General features: G+C 41.0%; 2 protein-coding genes across 2 annotated transcripts in view; one reads left to right on the forward strand and one right to left on the reverse strand.

Annotated features, from left to right (window-relative positions):
* On the reverse strand, window positions 1-5,631 carry MRPS7 (mitochondrial ribosomal protein S7). The gene is made up of 5 exons (XM_075177856.1): window positions 5,523-5,631; window positions 3,642-3,833; window positions 1,574-1,637; window positions 487-654; window positions 1-405 (listed from the first exon to the last, which is right to left on the reverse strand). Exons 1-5 carry the CDS (start codon window positions 5,579-5,581, stop codon window positions 184-186), a joined length of 705 nt encoding a protein of 234 aa, XP_075033957.1. The 5' UTR covers window positions 5,582-5,631; the 3' UTR covers window positions 1-183.
* GGA3 (golgi associated, gamma adaptin ear containing, ARF binding protein 3) overlaps window positions 5,559-14,856 on the forward strand; it is a 26,112-nt gene continuing 16,814 nt past the window's right edge. Inside the window, exons 1-5 of the mRNA XM_075177854.1 lie at window positions 5,559-5,735; window positions 8,480-8,564; window positions 9,649-9,724; window positions 12,374-12,472; window positions 14,419-14,542. Coding sequence (XP_075033955.1) covers window positions 5,696-5,735; window positions 8,480-8,564; window positions 9,649-9,724; window positions 12,374-12,472; window positions 14,419-14,542 — 424 coding nt within the window. The 5' untranslated portion in view covers window positions 5,559-5,695. The remainder of the gene's footprint in view (window positions 5,736-8,479; window positions 8,565-9,648; window positions 9,725-12,373; window positions 12,473-14,418; window positions 14,543-14,856) is intronic.

Consider the following 14,856-nt stretch of genomic DNA (forward strand, 5'->3'; position numbering starts at 1 on the left):
TAGTGGAAACAAAATGCCATTTTATTACATTTTTGTACAAAAAAACAACATGCTAGAAAATGTACACAGATGAGTTTGACGCCAGGCAGACGATAAGCTGTATATACATGTAGCTAATGGGACGTTGCATACTATCAGTCACTGTATGAACAAAAGATGACCGTGCTCTATGGGATCACACCGCTACCACCAGCGGAAGTGAGCAAAGGCTCGATTCGACTCGGCCATTTTATGCAGATCGTGCTTCCTTTTAATAACATTTCCCTGTCCGTGAAAAGATTCCAACAGTACAGCTGCAAGCTTCTCGTACATAAAGGTCCGGCGATCTTTGTTTTCTCTGCTCTCTGTCAGTAACCACTTCATGGCCATGAACTGACGCTTGGTGTCCATGAGGGGTGTAGGTACCTGCACCAGAGACAACAGGGTTATGTTACCAAGCATAGAGACAAGTGCTAAGTTGTAAGATGCAGGTACTTCTGTAAATACCTGGTAGGATTTCCCTCCTCGTGTGATAGTGGTGAGCCCGATGACAGGTTTGCAGTTATTCAGGGCTTGGTGAAAGATGGTGTAGGGATTGCATTCAATATTGTCTCTCTCCTCCGGGGAGGCCATGTAATATTTCTCCAACTGTGTTCTCTTTATTTTCTCCAAAGTCTAAAAAGAGCAGAATGTGTAAATCCTTCTGGTAAATAACAAGACCCAATTTTTTTTAATTTTTTTTTCTGATAGGTTTTATTTTATAGGATAGCCAGATTTACTTAAAAAATAGTTCCCTACAGCTGTGTCATAGCCCCAGGTAATGAACATAAGCTGATGACATAAATACATGGCTTAAAAGCACAGAAGTAAGCCAGTGAAATAAGGCAATAGACTTCTAGTATAACCCACTCACGAAATACACCATTGTAATCACACCCAAAACGTACACCAGGCTCCCACCACACTAAGGCTCTAGGGAACATTTCATGTAAAAATATTTATAGTCTACCACTAGTTAGAGTTGCAAAACAATATTCTTTACAACGCTAACCCAGCAGCTGAAGGACTTGTGGAGACGGGGGTAACTCTACGCCACACGTGGTTGACTTGTCCACAGATCTTTGTCTTCTGGCACAAGGTACACAACCACTTGAATTCGCTACTGAAAGCACTGATTCCTTGGATCTTTCTCCTAGGTCAGTGTTGGCTAACCTGTGACACTTCAGGTGTTGTGAAACTACAAGTCCCAACATACCCTTCCAGCAATAAGCTGCTATATATTGGCAAAGCATGCTGGGACTTGTAGTTTCGCAACACCTGGAGTGTCACAGGTTAGCCAACACTATCCTAGGTTAATTCCCCCCTACTAGGCCTATGCATTGTTTGTGTAAAACATGTCTCCAACATTCTGGCTGCAGCAAAATCTGATTTGATATAATATAAATATATATATATATATATATATATATTCAGTAAAATGGTAATGCTAAATGATAAAAGGAGAATAAATGTAAGAACGCAATACTGGAAAATATTCTTTAATATATTGCAATATGATTAGCAAAAGCAACACAAGAAGAAGACTAAGACTAACCTTATTCATGATAGAGCGAGAGAGGATCTTGTCACCACCTTTCATCATCATGTTGGTTAACTTGCTGGAATATATAAATAAAATTAAACAAATTGTAATGTCACACAGGACCTGGCTGAATACCTTTTTTTTTCCCCCTCAACACCACAATGGACAAATATTTCCAGTAAGATTTTAACTGTACAAGCAACAATTGTAGTGAACTATACAGAATCATTACTTTGAGTATACTTGTGAAACAAATGAATATTTAATTGTAATTTAATTTAAACTTATTGGGCCTGATTCATTAAGGAAAGATAAGCAAAAGTAAGTAAGGCAAAACCATGTTGCATTGGAGGGGGAGGTAAATTTAAAATGTGATGGCAGATTTTTATTTGAGGTAGGGCATGTCCTAGATCAACTATACATTTCATTGTACGAAAATGCTATCAATTATTTGTTTGCTACATGAAAAAACAGCCAGTATTTTCCTTACGTGCAAAATAATAAACTACTTTGCACTCTTGCATTGTAACATGGTTTTGTCCAGAAGAGTTGAGTAACAAAACTTACTCAATTCTTTGCTTAACTTTCCTTAATGAATCGGGTCCATTAAAACCAGGTCCGGATAATGCAGCTTTTTTGTTTGAAAAGTGTAAATGTGAAATCTCCTTTAATTTCTATCTTAACAATGTCCGGCATTGTATTTAATTGCAGGATAAATTAATCTGTAATGAGATAAGGTACCAAAAGGAGCAAATCCAAGACTATATAGAAATATGTCATTGAGCAATATGCTCTCACTGATAAGTCATCAAAACGTTGATGAAATGGTGAGCTGTTAATAGTGTTCTACAACACAGAATGGATAAGATCCAATGTGGACAGTGGCTAAACACACAGTCCTTCCAGGTGAGGTTTCTGACAAGTATACAGAGAGAGAAGGCAATCTAAATAACAACCTACACTAGTGATGGCTAACCTGTGACACTCCAGGTGTTGTGAAACTACAAGCCCCAGCATGCTTTGCCAGTAGATAACTAGCTGGCAAAGCATGCTGGGGCTTGTAGTTTCACAACACCTGGAGTGTCACAGGTTAGCCATCACTGACCTACACCATAGTTTATTGAACAGTTCTAGAAAAATGAAGCAAGCCTAAAGGAGTGGACAAAATTGTATTATCCTTTTTTTTTCTATTATTTACCACCTACATAAGACAGAGGTTTACAGAAAATATTTATTCATATCAGTCCCTGCCCTAGTGGAGTGTACAATGTAATTTCCATAGCACTGGCACACAAGAGTCAGACGCCAATGAACTTACAAGTATGTTTTTCTTTAGAGCAGGCTGGCCAACCTGTGGCTCTCCAGGTGTTGTGAAACTACAAGCCCCAGCATGCTTTGCCAGTATATAGCCAGCCATTACCTGATGGGGCATGCTGGGATGTGTAGTTTCACAACACCTGGAGAGCCACAGGTTGCTTTAGAGCAGTGTTGGCTAACCTGTGACACTCCAGGTGTTGTGAAACTACAAGTCCCAGCATGCCTTGTCAATAAATAGCCGCTTATTGCTGGAAGGATATGCTGGGACTTGTAGTTTCACAGGTTAGCCAACACTGCTTTAGAGGAAGGAAACCAGAACACTTTGAGTAAACCCATTGGAAGCTTCCTTCACAAAATTGACCATAAATCCTCACAAAATTGACCATAAATCCTCATAGCTGTGGGGCAGCAATGCTTACCACTGCGCTGCTTTCATACATATATGTGAAAATGCACACAGGTAAGAAAGAGAAGACATGAAAGGAAGGGGTGAAACAAGTGTCTATATATTGTTACAGGGTTACCAATGGTAAAGTAGATACATTTATTTAAATAGACCAGGGGGTTGTTTACTAAACTGCGGGTTTGAAAAAGGTGAGATGTTGTCTATAGCAACCAATCAGGTTTTTGCTGTTATTTTGCAGAATGTACTAAATAAATGATAGCTAGAATCTGATTGGTTGCTATAGGCAACATCTCCACTTTTTCAAACCCGCAGTTTAGTAAATACACCCCCAGGTATGATTCAGTTATTGGTACATACCTTATGGTTAGATCAGTGAAGACAGAGCTGGTTAGATTGGGTGGGCATGCCTTGATTGGTCTGATGACTTTAAGTTCCCATTCTTCCTGTTCTTCTTTACTGAGTCCCTCTAAAGGACGGCTGTACTTCTCTTTGTCTGTGACTGGGTCCAGGTAATTTGGATTATACCTGCTCCACCGCACTGGGACCAAACTGCATAACAGCAAATGTCACCAACAGGTCTGAATATATATCGCCAAAATGTTTGTCCTTCATCATGTTAATACCTGTCTGACCTGGCTCAGTCAAATATATAATTTAGAAATAGATCACATCTAGTTTGCAGGTGAAATATGAAAATATGGAGATTCTGCAAGTACTTTGTATCTTTCCGATGCCCTTAAAAAATATATTGATCACTAGTTTGTTTTATACCTGGACAGGCTTAATACGCATTATATACAGATAGGACAGGATTCACAATTTGCCATAATAATGTTGATTAAAGCAATGGGCAGCAAATACAATAATTGCATTTTACATTGTGCTGCTATGACTAGGTAAAGCACTAACTCAGCATACCATAGTGGTAATTGTTATTAAATCTTTTGCCATTTGGTGTAGTAAAGTCTCCTCCATCTGCATGCTGTCCAGTATCAAACAGAACCCAAAAGGACCATGGCCTTATCTGTGATTAGTTTGTATGTTCGCCCCGTGTTTGCGTGGGTTTCCTCCCATACTCCAAAAACATACTAGTAGATTAATTGGCTGCTATCAAATTGACCTTAGTCTGTATATCTTAGAGCGGCGGTTTCCAAAGTGTGGGCCAGCCATAGCAAAAGCAAAACACAAAAACTTACCAAACCACGCGCCGCCGGGACCCAGCATTCAGTGACACACTGCGGGAGAGAGGAGGATGCTGGGTTCCGACGCCGCGCGGTTTGGTAAGTTTTTGTGTTTTGTTTTTGCTATGGCTGGCCCGCGGCAGAGGGGACAGAGGTGGGGGGACCAGCGTGTCAGAGGGCAGAGGAGGGGGGACCAGCATGACAGAGGGCAGAGTGTCTGGATGCAGAGGGGGCATTTTGACATACAACTAAATAAATATTTCTGTCCTGACCTAAATACTTATTACAATTTTTTTAAACAACTACTTCTAAAACAGGACTGCTCAGTAATTATTTTGGAGGGGTGCCTGGAAAAAATTAGGGAGACTCTAAGGGTGCCGCGAACTGCTAAAGTTTGGGAACCACTGTCTTACAGAATTTAGACTCCAAAATAAGCTTCAATGGGGCAGGGACTGATGTGAGCGAGTTCTCTGTACAGCACTGTAGAATTAGTGGCGCTTTATATATATAAATAAATGAGGATTATGAAGGTTTCTGAAGCCTGGAGAATGAGGTGGGGATTGTGTATATCAACAAATTACAAGAGACTTACACTTTTGACAGTTAAATGGACAATAACCTCAATTGTTCTTATATATGTGTGCAGGAATGGGAAAATATTGTCTAATGCTTTGTGAGAGTGTTTGTTTACATACAGCAGGCAGTAAATAATGCTCCCCTACATCTTTTAAACTAGTGATGTGCAACAGTGGCCCTCCGAGCTTATTGTTAGAGGTTTGTAACGCTTGTTTAAAATTCCTGGTGACCCTTAGCTGTATAGGTCTCAGCCCACCTCCCTATTTTGGCTCTTCCCGTTGCTTGCAGCCATACTGCACCCAAATGATCAGATCACCATAATATAAGCATATAATAGAAGCATCCTCTGTGCCCTTCACTCAGTGTCACCTCTCTAGACAGTCTATAACCCGTACACCCCTCCTTCCTGTGCTTATTATTACCTGCTCTGATCCCTGGCTCACCCCTTGTTATCCCCATAGCTCCACCACTACACACGCACCTGGGCCAGGCAGCCCTGATGTCCTGGGCCAGCAGCAGGCCGCCTCTGGGCGCCGCCATCTTGGAAGTGACCTCTCACGAGATCCTCCCCGGAATCTACCCCGCGTGAAATCTTGCGAGAAGCAGAGCGCAAGCTTCCCTGCCAGACCTGGGGGCGGCGCCTCCGCTAGCAACATGGCGGAGAGTGACGGGGAGACCCTGGAGTCCTGGCTGAGTGAGTGACAGAGACCCCCGCCGGGTCACACCCTCTCATCAATCACCTGTGTGCACGGGGACCAGACACCCCCCTGTCATGTGGGGGTGGTGCAGGGGATGGGCAGCACCGTACACGACCTGTGTGGTCTCTGTATCCATACATCACCCCCTGCATTATAAGGGGAGTCTGTGGCCCTCCAGGTGTTGTGAAACTACAAGCCCCAGCATCCTTTGCCGGTAGACAACCAGTTGATAGCTGGAAGGGCATGCTGGGACTTGTAGTTTTACAACACCTGGAGGGCCGCAGGTTGGACAGGCCTGTCAGTGTAAAGCTTCTTAATGTCAGACTTCATGGCAGCCTGACACACCCTGAGTCACCACCTCTCATACTTCCCATACTTGGCAACCCTGCTTTTTCTCCAGACGTTGTGGAACTACAAGTCCCACAATAGCTGGAGAACCACAGATGGCATGTGTGTAGGGTGTAAGAGCAGCCTTGGGTGGCAGGCTAACAAGTAGTGGGACTATGACACTTACATTTTGCTACTCCAATTGTTTTCTGCATCACAAAAAGTAATGAGTCAATAGTCTAATGGCAGTGTTGTGTCACCACCTAAATTCATGTTAATTACTGAGGTGTTTGTCTGATGAATGATTCATACTGATAACACAAACATGGCATCTAAAACAGTATAGAATACATCCATCTGTTTGCAACCCTCTGACACCTACAGCTTTCAATGGTCAGTAGGTCTAGTCCATTGTTATCACTGGTTATTGTCAACCATTCTACTTGTCACATTGTATATCCAGTTTTTATGGGTAATTAGTAATTACTAATTACTGCAAGGCATAGTGTCATGTCAATCTCAAACCTTCACCCAGCATGAATACTACACTGGATGCCTGCATTGCAATGACATTCATTTGTTGCCAAGATGGCATAATCTATGGGTTACAAAGCTTTGCATCTTGTGACAGATGGAGCTGGGCAGGTCAGCAAGTTCCTGCTTAGTGCGAGCATATAAAATGCAGTTTTTGTTGGATGAAATCATTTAAATGGGATTTAAAGGATAGGGAACGTACATTTATTGGGGGATGGGGGAGGAATTATCTGGTGTTCAGGTGACTGAATAGCATTTTTGTTCTTGCAAAGCTACTTGTTGTTCCAATGTCCCTGACAATGGTGGAAACCAAGCAGTGGACTATACTTTCAGTGGTACAGCTTTTTTTAATTACTTTCCAAGCTCCCGTTTTGCAGCAAAGCTGATTTGGACTAATGTAATAAAAACATTAAAACTCAAAAGTGACATGTAACAAAGAAAGCCTGATGTCCACTCACTCATGATTAGTTTAACGAGTGAAGATAAACGAGCAAAATTTTAGAAAACAAAACCTAAAAGTTTAAATTAATGAAGGGTGTGGTCTTAAAGTGGGTGATACGCTGGACTTTGAAGGGATGCTTTTACTATTTCCACTATCCACATTTCCTGCCAGAAAAAGACTGCATAGAGCGTTTTTATTGGGCAGTTCCAAAATCCAGAACAAACTCTCTGCTATGTGCGAGACAGACAGAAATGTTGTGCCTTTGGATGATTAGAAATATACTGCACATCCTCATATTTTGCAGTTCGTACATGACCTTTAGGGGTATATTTACTAAACTGAGGGTTTGAAAAAGTGGAGATGTTGCCTATAGCAACCAATCAAATGCTAGCTGTCATTTTGTAGAATGCACTAAATAAATGAAAGCTAGAATCTGATTGTTTGCTATAGGCAACATCTCCACTTTTTTTAAACCCGCAGCTTAGTAAATATACCCCTTAGTGTCTATGCCTACTGACTCTAAATAGTTTGAAACTCTCAAACTTATAACTTTAATCCTTTCAAACAACTGTTCAGCCTGCTGACATTTGCTGTGTTATATCTCACTCTTCCTTTTACTGCCTTCAGGGTAACTTTTCAAGGACCCGTAGTTGTCTATTGCTGTACACAGATCTTAATCTTGATTCAACATTTTTTGTTGCTGTGCATTAAGTACCTTTACATATTGCACCTTGTATACTAGAGAGAATGCCTTCCCTTCATGAACATTTTCAATGAATTTTTATGCTACAGAAGCTAAACATCACAGCTAAGCCTTTCTTATAAACGTTTTGTCTCTGATTCATTAAGGAAAGTAAGGCAAAAAAAGGAGCAACTTTTCTCCTGGACAAACCATGTTACAATGCAAAATACTGGGTGTTTTTTCATTTATCACACCAATACTTGATACATTTATTTTTACATTGAAATTTAAAGTTGATCTAGGACATACCCTACTCCAACTATAAATCTGTCCCCATATTTTAAATTTACCTCCCCCTCCAATGCAACATGGTTTTGCCAAGGTGCAAAGTTACTCATTTTTTTATTTTTTTTGCTTTGCTCTCTTTAATGACTCGGGCCTAGTGAGTTTACGGATACTTGCTCATTTGCTGCCAATACCCCCAAATGTTAGTTCCCATTTTTACATATTAATGAGGTCCGCTTTGTATCATCCATTTTAGCAGCAACTTGTTAAATATGATTGACAACAATTCAAGTGGCTGTCCTAGCAAATTATCATTTATACATGGTCAGGGAGAATAACCCAAGTGACAGATTGCAGTCTTTCCATTTGTTTTGCTTTAATTTGTGTTTCAGATTTGGCTCTGATTTATATTAAATATATTTTCACAAATATTCCATACATTGACTTTCTTTTCTCTCTTCTTGCTTCAGATAAAGCCACAAACCCTTGTAACCGTCAAGAGGACTGGGAATACATTATCAGTTTCTGTGACCAAATCAACAAGGAGCTTGAGGGGTAAGGAGAGGATAGGATACAGTACATGCTTTTAGGGAACAGGGATAAGGATTTGTCTTAGTGGAAATTTTGAAAAAGTGGCACCAAACAAATTTTTCTTGAAATTCGTATTCCTCAATTGATAATAATATCAATTTATTGTTGGAAAAATAAGCGTACATTTGATTGTAATTTGTGATGGAAAATACATTTGCTATAAATACTATGTGTATATGTTGTTTTAGAAACTTTAGAACTAAATAAACTCAGTATGACCACATCTAGGTAGATTATAGCTGTATGTGCCCCTGTACTATTAGATCACTTAAGTACTCATTTTTCCTTTATGCAGAATGAGAATAAGACTAGGCGGTAAATTTATCAAGCTGGGGGTTTGAAAAAGTGGAGATGTTGCCTGTAGCAGCCAATCAGATTCTAGCTGTCATTTTGTATAATGCATTAAATAAAAGTTAATTAAAATCTGATTGGTTGCTATAGGCAACATCTCCACTTTTTAAACCTGCAGTTTAGTAAATACACCCCAAGGAGTACTTTGTTCATTTAGTTTCTCCCTGATGTCGTTGCAAATTATGTTTAATAATGTTTTCAATTTGTTTAGACTTGGTAGTATAAATTGTCACAAAATGTAAGGGGTTCCATTCTTAGAAGTGTGAAATTGATATTGTGCATTGTATAGTAACAGGGCTGGGTAACTCCCAGCACATAAATGTAATACATATGTAGTAATCATCTCTGTATGTACAGATACATCACCATGATACTTTCAGTGTGTCTCCACCACTTAGAGGCATAGAGGAATATTTGGCTTCTGTAGTTGTGTTTTTGTTTCGTTTTTATTTTTGTACCTAAACGTGTTTATGGGTTGATTATTATTATCATCTTGCTTGTGAGTGAAGGTACCTTGCTATATTAATATATATTGTAAGAATTTTAGTTTGCTTTCAAAACTTCCACAAACAATCCAAGCAACAAAACAATTGAAACTTGACAACGTTAGACTAGGACAGCACAATCACTTGCACCTGTATATTATTATTATTATTATTATTGTTCAATATACTTGACAAGCATGTTCTCTTCTCAGTCCACAGATTGCTGTCAGACTACTAGCTCATAAAATCCAGTCCCCACAAGAATGGGAAGCTCTGCAGGCACTGACAGTGAGTACATTTACCTGCTGATTCTCGTCTCTCTGGTGTGTGCATTGTAGCTAGTCTCCTGTGCCAGCTGAGTGCACTTGGTGAATATATAGCTAGAGATATATCACACACACTCCCCGATCAGCCACAACATTAAAACCACCTGCCTAATATTGTGTAGGTCCCCCTTGTGCCACCACAACAGCTCAGACCCGTGGAGGCATGGACCTCTGAAGGTGACCTGAGGTATCTGCCACCAAGACGTTATCAGCAGATCCTTAAGTCCTGTAAGTTGCGAGGTGGGGCCTCCATGGCTGGATTGGCTTGAGATATGGGGAATTTGGAGGCCGAGTCAACACCTTCAACTCTGTGTAATGTTCCTCAAACCATTCCTGAACTATTTTTGCAGTGTGGCAGGGTGCATTATCCTGCTGAATGAGGCCTCTAACATCAGGGAATAACGTTGCCATGATGCCGGCTTGCCTTCTTCCCTTAATGCATCCTGGTGCCATCTCTTCCCCAGATACAGACAGACTGTCCATGTAGTGTAAAAGAAAACAGGATTCATCAGAACAGGCCACCTTTTTCCATTGCTCCATGGTCCAGTTCTGGGGCTCACGTGCCCCTTGTAGGCACTTTTGGTGGTGGACAGGGGTCAGCATGGGCACTCTGACCGCTCTGCGGCTACGCAGCCCCATATGCAGCAAACTGCAATGCACTGTGTGTTCTGACACCTTTCTGTTGTAGCCAGCATTAACCTTTTCAGCAATATGTGCTACAGTAGCTCTTCTGTGGGATTGGACCAGACGGGCTCCCCACAAGCCTCAAAGAGCCTTGGACACCCATAACCCTGTTGCCGGTTCACCGTTTTCCCTTCCTTGGACCACTTTTGGTAGGTACTAACCACTGCTTACCTGGAACACCCCACAAGAGATTTTATTTCACTTTTTATAATCAATTGTTACATATTTCTCTTCATAGACAAAACCAACAATGCTAAAAGTTAACTAACTAACTATATATATATATATATATATATATATATATATATATATAATTAATCATTTTGTCATTTAGGTATGGGAGAACAAATAACTTTTTATTTAAGCTAATTTTAATGGAGAAAATAAAAAAATATTCTTCTTAGGATGATGAAAGATAAAAAAAATGTGCTTAAAAAATGGTGAAATTGGTATTCCTTAATGTAATAAGTTGTAGAATAAATTTAGAAATATATTTGGGGGGGTTCTGATATGCAAAACAAAATGGTGAAACTTGATGGCTTCTCGGCTAAACCAAAAAGTGGCCCAGTATTGTGCCACAACCGAGGATACGCAGGCATCTCTAGTCAATGCCATGACAGTTCCTTGGAATTACGGACTGATATATATCTTTCCTCCAATTCCTATGTTACCTTGGGAGACACAGAAGACTAAAAGATAGGGAGTACAGGTAATTCTGCTGACACCAGACTGTCTGAGAAGATTCTGGTACACCATAGGCTGGTGTGAACAACGATGTGCACCCACCTCTTAGTTCCGTCTGACTCGGTTATTGTCTTTCCTCCAGGATGGCCTGGACAAGGGTCTGCGTTTGGCGTCTCTTAAGCTTCAGGTCTCCGCCTTGTCTGTCTATTTCCAAAGACGAGTGACTGTGTTGCCGGAGGTCCACACCTTTCTTCAGGGGGTCCTTCACCTCCAACCACCTTTTGTTCCGCCGTGGGACCTGAATTTGGTTCTTTCAGTGTTGCAGAAGTCGCTGTTTGAATTGTTAGAATCTGTTCCCTTAAAAATTCGCTTCTGTTGGATGTGGTTCGGGCTTTCCGGATCTATGTGACTCGCACGGCATTTGTGCATAAAACTGATAGTCTCCTGGTGTTATACGACGCTCACAAGCAAGGATGGCGGGCAACCAAACAGACAGTTGCCAGATGTATTAAAACTAACATTCGTTAGGTTTATCTCTCAGAGGGTTCTCCAGTTTCAGAAGAGATTACGTCTCACTCCACCAGGTCAGTCAGCTTTTCCTGGGTGGTGCGAAATGGAGCATCGGTCAGGCAGGTCCACACGTTTACCAGATTCTATGGCTTCAACGTCTCTGTCTCCAAAGACGCTAGCTTTGACCGAAACGTCTTGCGCGCAGCACAGTCTGAGTGTACCCACCCATAGGGGCAACTTTGGGACGTCCCCATTGTCAGCAGTGTCGCCCAAATGGCTATGCAAGAGAAAAGAGGATTTTTGTACTTGCCGTAAAATCCGTTTCTTTTAACCCCTTTTATTCTGACAATATTTGGTTGTATTTTCTGTTTGAATGTGTCTTTAGTACTATCTTTAGGGCGTTGTTAGTTAAATAAACTCCACCGTCCCGGGGGCATAGAGGGGAGGGAGCAGGCCAGTCAGGCTGTTAGTAATTAGTGCCTTACTCCAAGTACAGCGCCCTCTATACCCTATGGTCAGCAGTGTCCCCCAAATGGGTTAAGAGAAACGGATTTTACGGTGAGTACAAAAATCCTCTTTTTGCATAAGGGATTAAGGATATTCACTTGTAAGCCCATTCATTTCGATACAATGGACATCTTATTTATAATCAACACCATCAAAACAGTTGCACTACCAATGTTAGTTATTGGTTATGGGTCTTTTAGCGTGTGCTCTGTTCTTGGTCCTCCAGGTTCTAGAAGCCTGCATGAAGAACTGCGGGAGGAGATTCCATAGTGAGGTTGGCAAATTTCGCTTCCTGAATGAGCTGATTAAGGTTGTCTCCCCCAAGGTGAGTGTGTGCATACCTGGTCTCTGAGTACTGACAATGGATGGGAAGAATCAAAACATACTAATATCATAATCCTCTCTTCTGAGTGCAGCCAGTTAGTAGTAATGCTTGTAAAGCAAACAACCACCAATGGAAACGATTTGTCTAACACGCCCCTCCCCATAGTCCCCATAGAGCCCGGGGACTGCTACATGCAGCCGTTTTTCAATTTACTTTGCCATATTGAAATGGAGGCGGTGACAGGAAGCCAATGGGAGGACCAATCACAAGCTGCAAAGTGTTTTGGCTGGGGCTGAGAGGAATGAATAAGACCTGCATGTAACAGTCCCCAGGGTTTTGGTTGGGGAAGGGGCAGGTTAGTATAATCTTTTCTCTTTATTCCACTTTGCTAACGTTGGGGTTTATCGGTAGGTGACAGGGCATCTTTAATATGAGTCTGCCCCATTGGTATTTATTTTACACAGCCCTTCCATTTCCCCCAAAGTAGTACAAACGTGGTTCTTTCCCTTGACCTCATCCAGCTCTAACACAGTGGTTGGTATAAGAGGCATCTTCTGGCTGGACGGCCGATACACACGTGCTTTTGTCAATGTCGTGTGTGGTTTGGCTCAAGAAATTAACAGCTAAACCCCATTTTACAGGCAAACATGACAATTTGTTATTTGAAGTTATTATTGTAGAATTCCTCTTTCCTTTCTACTTATATAGAATGATTTTCTCCTGTGGAAAAAGCCATCTCTGCTTGTTGATTCACTGACCCATACTTAACTAGATCTGTGTAATTTGTACCATACCCATTAGATTGCGTTGATCTGTTTAATAAGTCAGTCTGTGATGTGGAGGCCTACCTGATTGACACAATATTGACTATTTATGTTTAGTATTGTATCCGTTAAGCAATACATTTTACTTATATTTTAATAAGGTAGACAAGTGTATCTAATTCTGTTCTTATCATAAGGCAGCTTGTAAAGATTAAAAGTTTACATGGGCTGAACAGATTTATTTTTGTGATAACTGAACACACTTTGGGGTAGATTCCATTGTAAAAAAAAAAATCTCCACGTAGTGTTCCGGAACGACCGTGCAAGACTCTACGTGGCAATTTTTTTTTTTTGTGAAATATCGGCTCACTTTTTGGTCGCGTCCCATAAAGAAGCGAGCAAAAGTGAGCGTTATTTTTTACCATATAAACAAAACAAGTTGAATGTAGTATTTACAGTGTTGTTACATTCTTATAAAGAATGTTGATATATGTGTTGTTTTTCCTCCCAAGATTGCCAATGTGAATTAGAAACTTGTTAACCATCATCATCATCATCATTTATTTATATAGCGCCAACATATTCCTGCGTTTTACAATTGGGGGCAAACACAGTAAACTAATAAACAAACTGGGTAAAACAGACAGAGAGGTAAGAAGGCCCTGCTCGCAAGCTTACAATCTATGGGACAATGGGAGTTTGACACATGAGGTTAAGTCTACATTTTGCATTTTGGCCCAGTCAGACTGCAAGGGTAAAACTGACTCATAGGCTAAATGATCCTGTCACACAACAATGTTGGTCAGGGGATAGTTGTCATGTGTGAAATTGTGTAACTGGTGGTAATAGGGTAATGTAGTGAGGTTAAGAGGGTGGTTGAGGAATATTATACGCTTGTCTGAAGAGATGGGTTTTCAGAGAACACTTGAAAGTTTACCATATAAGGAAATTGTAAAATTAGAGTAAAGGGCAGTGTACTGTGTATTATGTGTTTGTTGAAAGGTTTATACGCTTGTAGTTATCTTTATAAGGACCTATTTCTCTTTCTGATTGAGGAGTGTGATTGATTAACAAAGTCATATTTACTCCAGAAGACTTTGTAAGACTCTTTGTTCTGGGTTGTTGTCTGATGTAGTTGTCTCACCATTATCCTTCCTAACTCTATCACTCTCTTATCTACAGTACTTGGGGGACAGGGTGTCGGAGAAGGTAAAGAACAAAGTGGTGGGCCTGCTGTATAGTTGGACCGTGGCTCTTCCCGAGGAGAATAAAATAAAGGATGCCTACCACATGCTGAAGAGACAAGGTACTGTCTTCTTGAACGCTGCATAGTGTGACCCCTTTTGTACATGGATATCAGAAATAACTTTGTCTTTTGCATTTGAGAGACACTGCTGACCATGGGGTATAGAGGGCACTGTGCTGGGAGTAAGGCACTAATTCTAACAAACTTGCCTGGCCTGCGCCCCCCCCCCCCCCCCAGCCCCTCTATGCCCCCTGGACGGAGGACAACCAGTTTTTTCTTTCGCTTCAACGCTGAAAAGCTTTATGTGCAGTCTGAGCGTACCCAACCATAGGGGCAGTTTTGGAACGTCGCCATAGTCCAGAGTGTCCCCCAAA

The sequence above is a fragment of the Mixophyes fleayi genome, chromosome 6 (genome assembly GCF_038048845.1).
Source record: "Mixophyes fleayi isolate aMixFle1 chromosome 6, aMixFle1.hap1, whole genome shotgun sequence".
Lineage (NCBI taxonomy): Eukaryota > Metazoa > Chordata > Amphibia > Anura > Limnodynastidae > Mixophyes > Mixophyes fleayi.

Bases quoted from the DNA above. Each gene is read 5' to 3' on its own strand.
- MRPS7 (XM_075177856.1), bottom strand. From the start codon at position 5,581: ATGGCGGCGCCCAGAGGCGGCCTGCTGCTGGCCCAGGACATCAGGGCT. The intron at 3,834-5,522 runs GTGCGTGTGTAG...GCTGTTATGCAG, and splicing joins ATCAGGGCTGCCTGGCCCAG to TTTGGTCCCAGTGCGGTGGA. The intron at 1,638-3,641 runs GTATGTACCAAT...TATATATTCCAG, and splicing joins TTCACTGATCTAACCATAAG to CAAGTTAACCAACATGATGA.